The sequence below is a fragment of the Rissa tridactyla genome, chromosome 5, assembly GCF_028500815.1.
Source record: "Rissa tridactyla isolate bRisTri1 chromosome 5, bRisTri1.patW.cur.20221130, whole genome shotgun sequence".
Taxonomy (NCBI): Eukaryota; Metazoa; Chordata; class Aves; order Charadriiformes; family Laridae; genus Rissa; species Rissa tridactyla.
In genome coordinates, this window is record NC_071470.1 from 57,633,741 (window position 1) to 57,643,548 (window position 9,808).

General features: G+C 37.9%; 1 protein-coding gene across 1 annotated transcript in view; it reads right to left on the reverse strand.

The window, feature by feature from the left end:
• The window catches only part of COL25A1 (collagen type XXV alpha 1 chain), a 133,694-nt gene extending 133,274 nt beyond the window's left edge, over positions 1-420 (reverse strand). The window contains exon 1 of the mRNA XM_054203160.1: positions 160-420. Coding sequence (XP_054059135.1) covers positions 160-174 — 15 coding nt within the window. The 5' untranslated portion in view covers positions 175-420. The remainder of the gene's footprint in view (positions 1-159) is intronic.
• Positions 421-9,808: the final 9,388 nt, after the last annotated feature.

Here is a 9,808-nt window from a genome sequence, read left to right on the forward strand (position 1 = left end):
TTCAGCACTCTGTTAAAATCTATGCTATTGAGGTTGAAATAAGTTATGCCAAATGAAGCTGATATGTGATTACTATACATTTCAGCATGAGCAATTAAAAAAGCAAAGAGGGAATATGTGCAAGACCTAAATTACACTGGTTTTGAACAAATCACCTACCAGCTTTCCATCCATACCAATCGGACCCTGGGATAATCAAAAGTCAAAACAAAATGGAACAGTTAAATCAAAGGAACACAGAAGATGAGGAAAAAACATACAGACTTGGGGAATACTGCAGGCTTTCGAAGATGAATAACTAACTATGTCAGCAGTCCAATGCAATAACTTAAAGATATTTTGAGAATGAAGGTACAGAAAAGAAACAAGAAAAGAAGCAGACCTAAGACAGAAGTAATGAAAACAGTATGGTGGAAAGTAGCCAGGCAATAGGTGATGTTTAACAAAGGAGAGGTTCAATATGCAATGAAGGAATTGTTAGTTTGGCAAATCACAGTGGTACAACATAACCAAACATATGAAATAATGCATCTGGATTGTGTATTTTTCTTTAAGTAACTGAGAAAACAGAATAGGTAGCCTATTTACTGAATGGTCTTATCACATGGTTGCAAGATGGAAAGAGCTAACACTTCAAATCTCATAACTAGTCTGTATTTAAATTAACATTATAATAATGGTGGTTAATAAGAAACTTCAACTCACACAGTCCACTGAAGTACTAAAAATTTCAGCCTATACTTTGGCCAATAAGTCCTCCTTGCTTTTTTTTTTTCCCCCCTTGGAAAACATGGAATTAGCCCTGCTGATACTTTACAAGTTACTTATTTCCTCAGAGTCCAGAGGTTGATTCCAGTTATATGCATACAAACTCTAGAAAGGATGTGGATGTACACTGTTGTACCTCAGAAGGTGGTTCTAAACTGCATGTTTAGGTGATCAGAGGAGAAAGAAGAGGGCTAAAGAAAGTTGGATTAACTTTAAATTTGATGGTTAATTGCTATGTCTTCTGACAAATGAACAGTCAAGTTACCTTTCACTGAGAATGGAATAAGAGGAGGCAGAAGTTGTTTCTGCCATTAAATTCCTCTGCTAGGCTGAAACGGTGAGCTTTCAGGTTTTTGTCCCATGTGAAAGGGACACTAGTTTACATCTGCTGGAAAGAAATTTTCTCTTAAATGCTGGCACTCCAGCCAGACTTTCCCCTTGGAGCTGCACCGGCACTCCTAAGTATACGGACCCTTGGGGCTGATTGCTCACACTGCTTGATTTGGATCACTGTTGCCGAGAAGACAGCACATTAACATATTTGCTGGGTTTATGTTGACCCATTTTATCCTTGCTGCCTTTTTTCCCCCTTTCTGAGCACTACTTCACCTTGTGAGCAAAACTTGAAGTGTAATAGTTTAGTCTAAATCAGGTTTGCAGTGGTTCTGCTGACCCCTTCACCCAGGAGTACGTAATTCCTACCTTCTGCACTACTACTAATAGGCACTACAGTCACATGGAATGAGGCACTTCAACCAGCTATCAAGAAAGTAGCAATACTTAGAATGAAAGAGGACATCAGTTGGATGTACGCATTGTGAAACTCATGATTTTGGGCAAATTATTGGCTTTCTAAGAAGCTTGTGCACTAACCTACTTGTCAGATCCAATAACAAGTTACTGTGTCTGGGCAGCCTTGCAGGAACAAAACCCCTCTTACCTCTCCTTCCCTCCAGCTCTTACTGTGGTTTGCTGTCACATCACGAGTAGATGACATGCTGACAGTGTACAGCAGGTCACCAGCATCTTGGTTATCTGCATGACCGCTACCTTTTTTATGTGCTGATGTCCTGGGAAAGTTTGGGACTGTTGGGATGACCTACCGTATGTTTCAAACGTTATCTCTGAGGCAGTTCTTCCCTGGTACCCAATAAAGAAAGCAATGCTTTCCAGTGCATTAACAGGACAGCTTTTATTATTGTGCTTCCTCAGTGCCTTTTGATCCCACATGTGCAGCGCACATACGGCACTTATTCATTTTCTCAGGGTTATTTAGCAAATTTCTAAATATGGTACTGTACACCCCAAAAACCAAGCCAAGTTTGCAAATTACTAGCTTTCCCAGATTTTTCTAGCACTGTACTACAGGATATTTATCTAGTAATATTTACATACGCAGCATGTTGCAGGTGCAAAAACGAAGGCTGAGCTGAACCTTGCCTATGAATACATTTACTTCTAGAAAGCAAACTACAGATATTACCAGTTAAAACACTCAACAGTAAGGTCATGGTAAGTATATAAAGTTCCCCAGAGGGCTGTGTGGGCCAGCAGCTAAAATTAACTGTTTGGTCTGCTGCAAGCTCAGCCCAAAAGATTTAATTATTCTTATGATGAATGAATAATGAAAAGAACTATACAAGTATTTGTAAAGAAGGTAAATTCATTGCAGGGTCAAACTGCTGGTTTAGAGGGACCAGACAACAGCCCTTGCAGTTGTAGAAGTGCTTGTATTTTGCATATAAACACTGTTTTCAGGGAATGTTTCTTTAGCATAGAAAAAATAAATTCTATTTGTGCTCCCTTATAATGATAGGTATTTTAACTACTGTTTAACTTTTTGGCTGCTCTTTATCCATGCTACACAGGTCTTGCACTTGAATTAAAGGACTATACGTAGCATCTTGAAGAGTCTCAGTAAAGAAGAATCAGAAATTCACAGTAGGCTGAAGAGAAGCACCTGCTCACAACTGAAAATAATAGGAATTTCCCTCATTATTCCCTTTTGCATCAGGACTGCTTGGTCTGAAGTCTGGGAAAGTCTTCTGGGATTTGCTTTATAGGACAGGAGAAGAAAGAGAAATTTGCTTGAGATATACTGCCCTACAGAGAAAAAAAAAACTGTCTCTGAAGATAAGAGGCCATTATTGTGAAAATGGATAATATTCTTTCATTATAAAAATACTAAACCTTTAACAGCAAAACATGGTAATTTCCTTCTTTCCTCAATTACTTATTTCTAGTGTTGGAAAGCGAGAGAAAACATGTTTCAAAAATGGAGTCAATCAGAATCTCCGCAACTGATACAGGCTGGGTGAGAAAGATGGCCTGAAATATTAGAAAAGGCTACTTCAGAATGCACTGAGAAAAATCCAGTGTATGACAATATTTATAGAAATTCACTACATGATTGCACTGGAAGTCTCAAAACCATTTTCATTTGTTTTGAAAGAAAGACTTCAAACTACAGTACATCTTCAACTTAAACTTGATTGTCTCCAGAGCTGCGCACTATATCGTTCAAACTACTCTCTGCTTTGGTCTCTAAATAACCGCTTCTACAGATTAACACGTGATTTTTGACAAGAAGTACCAAAAACATGGTCTTCTATAACACAATCCCCATAAAACATTTTAGAAAACTAGGCAAGACAATGCATCACGAAAGAGAAGGGGATGAGCAGGTTTATACAACAGACACGTATGCTAACTGTTTGTTCACTTACTGTAGATACTACAGATGGTATTGAAAATTTTTCCTCTGGAAGGACTCTGTATTTCCTTTCTAGGTTTTCACACTTTAAAGTGCATGCTATTATTGGATATTTAGTTACGGTATTATGTAGACTTTTTTCCAAGATCCCCAATAGTAAAGATCTTTGTTCAGTAGATTTTTTTTTTTCCAAATACTACCCAACTATTTACTTAGCACTACCTACCTATCGAATAACCCCAATATGGACAGAGACAATACATGGGAGGAAGGGGAATATGAGTGCCATTTCGGTCTGGTTTTGTGAAAAGTAGCTTCCACTCCTCAAGAATACTGTAAATATAATATTTCTCAAAGAAAGATATTTTCAGTCAAATTTTGAATGCTACATAAAATCCGTTGTTTTCCATTTAAGCAGTATCTTTTTACACATGGGTTACTCTGGAGCTAAATATTTTAAGGATTTTGGGGGTTATTGTTAGAAACTGAATACGTAAGCAAATGCATCAGAAACCTTTAGAGTGTTCCTATCAAAAAGATAGCCAGCAGTATTACTTTAGGCAGCTTTACTGCGATATTCGTTTCTTCGGAAAATTCTGAGGGAAAAGTGAAGATAAGAAACGATATCACATGTTGAAATCTACTATGTGATAAAAGAATCTTCCGAGGGAAGGGAAAGAGGAAGATTTGGATTATCTTCTTAACTTCTTCACTCATCCTTCAGTGATCTTTTCCATTTAAGGAATACTCTTCAGAAGACTGAGTTGTGAACCAGGAGATACATAATAAATAGAAACCAGACACCATTTCTTCTTTATAAAATGCAGACCACCCTCTATCTAAAGGAAGTTTTGGGTTCAGGTTGGTAACACTGCATAACTTTGGTAGGTTTATATTAATTCGAAGTATGCAGAGAAATATATTTGTTGCAAACACATTCTTTTGGCATTGCAAATTACTCCAATTCTAGGTTTGCGTATTAAATTACAAACAGGCCAATTATTATCTCCAAAAGCATAATGATTTCCCAAACTTTGATGGCTCATTGTTTTTCCTGACTATTCGGTGTGAAATCAAGCGTTTTGGAAAAAATTCTCTCTCCCAATGCAGACCGTAGGTGTCTAAAATGCCCTTTACGCACAAAGTTAATACAGAAACGTCTGCATGAATACAGAGCCATGAAAACAGGAAACTGACCAGAGCCCCAGTAACACCATGCTAGATTGCGTTTCAATTTACTGGAACTTCATGGCACAAATAAGTGGCCGAGGTTATTTCAACATTTCTGATGGCCAGTGTTGGCCCAACAAATAAAGCTAGTGAGACATAACAATGCCATAGCTGAAGTTGGCCAGCATACAAGTATTTTCTGGACTCAGTTTGTAATACACTGAATTAAAAGCGAGTTTTCACACTGACTTTAATAAGAGTGTGATTTGGCACTCAGTTGTCACCCAGAAAAAGAAAAAATGAAGAAAAAAAAAATCTCATTTTAAGGTATCCCCCAGTCATTTTTTTTAAAAATCTTTTAGATCACACATTTGACAGTTTTAAGATATAGCCATTTAGAGTTTCACGGCAGCATTTCAGAATTCAGAAACTCTTATCTGATTAAAACATGTGAGTAAATTATTCCACATTTCTAAGCAGTCTACAGTAAACTTGTTTGTTGAACTGTTACTTGCAGCTGCCTGAAATCTCTTGTGTCGATAGATATACAAGAGGAGATGCAGAAGAAAGCAGCAATCTAATTTGACAGCAGCTGTATGAGCTGCATGCCAGGTACCATGTCAGACTGAGTTTAAAAATACCTATGCGGGGGGGGGGGGGGGAAGAGAATCTGTCTCAACATCCCCACTAAGTTCAGGTGAGGTGAAAGATGACACATTACCTTTTCAAATCACCTATTTTAGTTCAAGATCGATAGAAGTTAAAAACCCCAAAACTGTCAGGTTTCCTCATCATGATACCGTTGGAATGATGGATCTCCATGCCTGCCTTTCTCTCTCCTTTGGTTAATTACAGGTTTATGAAGGCTGACTTTAATTAGATGTAATATAGTATTCCTAGCAAGAATATATAATTCTTAGCAAGTCTGATGAGATTTCTTTTCAGAGAAGTTTTGGTTTAGAGCTTATGTAGGTAATGCGTATAGTAAGTTCATCAGCTAGCTAAATTTCTCCTCCTGATGAAACATTATTGGTTCTTTTTCTGGAACTGACTGGAAGCGATTGCTGTTAAGAGCAGTGTGAGAGAACAGCCCAGATACAGAAGTCACTTGCTCCAAGCCTGGGAAAAAAAAGTGCACTAAATCAACCTGCAGCAAGTCTCTCTGGCCAGCAACTGGGACATTATTGAAAAAAAGCAAATAATCCAAATCATTTCCAGATCATTTGGGCAAGAGAAAACTTTACTGTGAAAAGAATGAATTACAAGAGTACAGGAAAGATGAGCCTGCTGTCTAAAACCCCATTACCCCAAAAAGCAAAATTACTGAGAAAGACAAATGAAGTACTACAATGCTCTTTTCAAAGAAGTCCATTTCAGAATTTCCTGAATTCTTCCCTCAAGCAGTTCGTATTAGCTACTACCTGAGACATAAAACTCAGCTAGATGGATCATCACCTGGAGACTGGAAAATAAGTATCAATGTACTCCAAGGTAGGGATTTAGAGTTTTAAACGAAGGGGGTTTTACATAACAATTCACAGAATTCACAGAAACAGAATTCACAACACAGTTAGGCTGCTTGATCTTCACCCCTCCTCAATACAGCCCACTGTTTTTATTTCAATGTAAAAACTATATTCACTGAAGAAAACAAAAGAAAAAAAAAGAAAAAATTGCATTCTTCATTCCTCAATAGCCTCATCCTGTGATTCCAGGAATCTCTCATTTGGTTGCAAACCACGTATTAACTCTCCCATCAAAAACTCTTACAAAATTGCCTTTATCAAGCCAACAAGGATCTCAAAGCATACCCTGGAAGCACAGGAGAGACTCAGAAGCAAGGTCCTGATAAAACTTGGAGAATGAAAAATAGCAGCACCATGATTAATGCTCCAGACTACAGGTCCATCAGCCAGAAAAGCTGCACCATGCCTAGACTAGGCTCTCGGCACTGAGACTTCAGCTCATGAGCATAACAGTAATCAGAAGTTACTCTAATTTATATTTTAAACCACCTGTCAAGCGTAATGCCTCCAGTACAGAGCAACATGCAGCCAATGCTAATAGTAGGCTGCCAAGCAGAACTGGCAGGAATCTTACACGTATTTCGCTGTTCTTGTTACAGAAAAGAAAATATTTGCATTTTTTCATACTTTTTAGTTTCTTTGAAGAAAGAAAAGGACACGCAACCTGAAGTTATGAATTTCATGAAGTGGCTCTAGTGTCCAGATTAGCCTAAATTAGATGATGGAAATCATCCACAATGGAACAAGATGGAAGATGTGGGACAGTTTCAAAGATTCCAAAATAAACCAGAAATGCCAGGTACAATCTTCAAAACTTTTCCTTGGAGCAACATCACTCTAGATTACAAGATTCCTAGCCGGGAGCCCTACATGCAGTCTGCATACTCTAATAGCTTCTTTGCAATTATAAGAGGCACTGGTTATGTCTAGAAGTAAGAAAAATTGTTCAGAGTTTGGCTAGTCAGAGAGTGGCTGAACTACAAAAAAAGCGCCGCATATGGTAACAATAAGGGAGTACAAAGAGTTCTATGCAAGAAAAATTATAGTCACAGCTTTTCAAAAGTATATTTCACAGCTGAAAAATAATTGCCAAGATACTTTTTATTTTTATAGTTTATGCAGGAAATCTGACAGGCAGTTTGTTGTGGTGCGGATGCATTTTTGAGTATCTGAGCACTACGACTGCTCTTCCTGCTGAAATGTATATGTAAAAAACCATGAGAAAGAACTGTGCAGATCTAAGTCGGAATGAACTCTTCTGAAGGACCGTAGGTAGACATTCTTCTATTTATCATGGCCAACGCTGCACACATCACAAATACATAGGAAAAATGGGTCAAGTATGACTGTGAAACCCAAACTGTGAAGCACCTTTGTTGTCTTCATACATCACGCTAGCAAGAAGATTATTTCCAGGCAGACACTGTTTTTCTCCTTGTAGCCTATACATCTCCATCAACATCTGCAACATTTGTCCAGTCATATCTGTATGACAAATTACTGCAAAGGGAAACTACTGTTGACCCCAGAAAGAGTAAGAGCAACATAGTTCAAGCTATAGTAAAGAATGGAGTCACACAGACTCTGTTTTTTGTTTTCGTTCATTTTAGACGGATTGTTTACCATTGACTAACATTCTTTATGCAGACTAAAACTCCAAGTATGAAATATACCTAACTGATACTCAGATACTTCTTCAGGAGAAATAAACAAACAAAAAAAGATAACGACTGGGGGATGAAGTGAGAGCAGCCCTGTGGAGAACTGGGGGATACCGGTAGGTGAAAAGTCAGGTTGGATGGGGCTCTGAGGAACCTAACCTAGTGAAAGATATTCCTGCCCATGGCAGAGGGATTGGACTAGATGATCTTTAAAGGTCCTTTCTAACCCAAACCATTCTATGATTCTATGAAAACTGTAAAATGAACCTGCCTAAGCTTGGCAAATCATACATGGTGCGGTGAGCTGAGAAACAGCACACTGTAACTGCCTGCTGTAAAAAATGAACTGTATTAAAATTGTGATCTTAAAGTGCTTACCCCCATATGCTTCAGCCATCCATAAAAATAGTGTTGTGAAGGGTTGCAGAACTACATGTTTCCATAAAAATACTTCCTTACGCTACTGAATTCCAGGATAGCTTAACAAGTACTCAAACACGGGGAACATACACACAGACCTGAGAGAAATCTCCTACATTCTACCTAAAAGTTCTTGTTTCTCCTGAAGAAACTGAAACTCCTGTACCCGTAAATAGAAAGCACATGGCTAATTCATCAACGCCAACATCACTGTGTGAATATATTTGATGCGGTTGGTGCCATGTTGATGAGAAAACAATAAACTGTGAAAAATGTCACTTCTCAAAAATTAGCTGGCTAGCATTCAGCAGGAGATAGATTGTTGTAACAGCTGTGGCATGATGTCTTTGATGAATTAGATTTTTGTTCTCCTGGAATAATTTTGAAGAATCTGTCTCCTCATGCTACCGTGGAAGTGAATCCATTTGCTCACTGAAGCCCTACTAAAGAACAATCATTCTTGTTATCTGTTTTTTGATGGCTTTACAGAATATGAAAGAAATCCATTTCACTTCTTTCAGTCAACCTCTTTTTTGGTTTCTACAAATCTTCTCTTTTCAGGGGGAACGACGTCTATTAAGGAAAAATAAAAATACAGTCTTTTGGTAAACAACACAATATCACAGAGAACTAACCTTCAGAGGCCAATTTTTGACCTTCCCTCAGTGGAACCTTCAGCTTCGGAAGATTAGCAAAACTCAAGAGCAGGTACATAAATCATTTTTTTGCTCTGTTAGGGTAGAAGAATCTGACCATCGTGCTCCTTTTATTCTCCTATAGAGGCACATATTTTGAATGGGGCACTCAGGGAATTAAGAAAAAGGTACGGCTGCATAGAGATACTTCCCTTTTGACTTGCAAAAAAAGAAGATCAATCAGAGTGGATACATAAAAGAGGAGAAGAGAACAGTTACAAATGGTTTAAAAGAGAACAAAACAAAAAAGCCAAGTTACTGAAGTGCTTATAACTAAACACATAGATAAAACTCCCAATTCTCTTTCAACTATCATGTGGTCAAAGAAAGCTTTGTTTGAACAATTCCAGGATAACCAAAATGCCAATGTTTGTACCTAGCCCTAGTCCATAAATGCAGTATTTCCATCTGGGATATAACATATGAAGAAAAAAAATAATGTGCAGATGCACCACGTTAAAACTTCAACATCAAAGCAGGTGCTTTCAGCTATGCACTGCCATATGTGCTCAAATACTGGAATATAAAATTCTGCACATGCAAGCCCATTCAGATACTCCTGTCATGTACCCACCAGATTTAAAAGGCACAAATATACATGCAGCTAGTTTAAAGACACTACCGTTGTCTTAAATACAGTATAACCTAAATCATTCGTTAAAAGTTGATGGTGCTGCATACAACTCTGTTCCCTCCAAAATGACTCAGAAACAGTAAATTCTCAAAAAACATAAGTCATTATGGAAAACTTACATGAAGCACACTTAAAAAGATTATTTCATGCCAGGAAATAAAGCAGTATTCAGGGATGCACTACAACTTTCTTCACTCTTTCTTCCTGAAATGTCTCCCCAT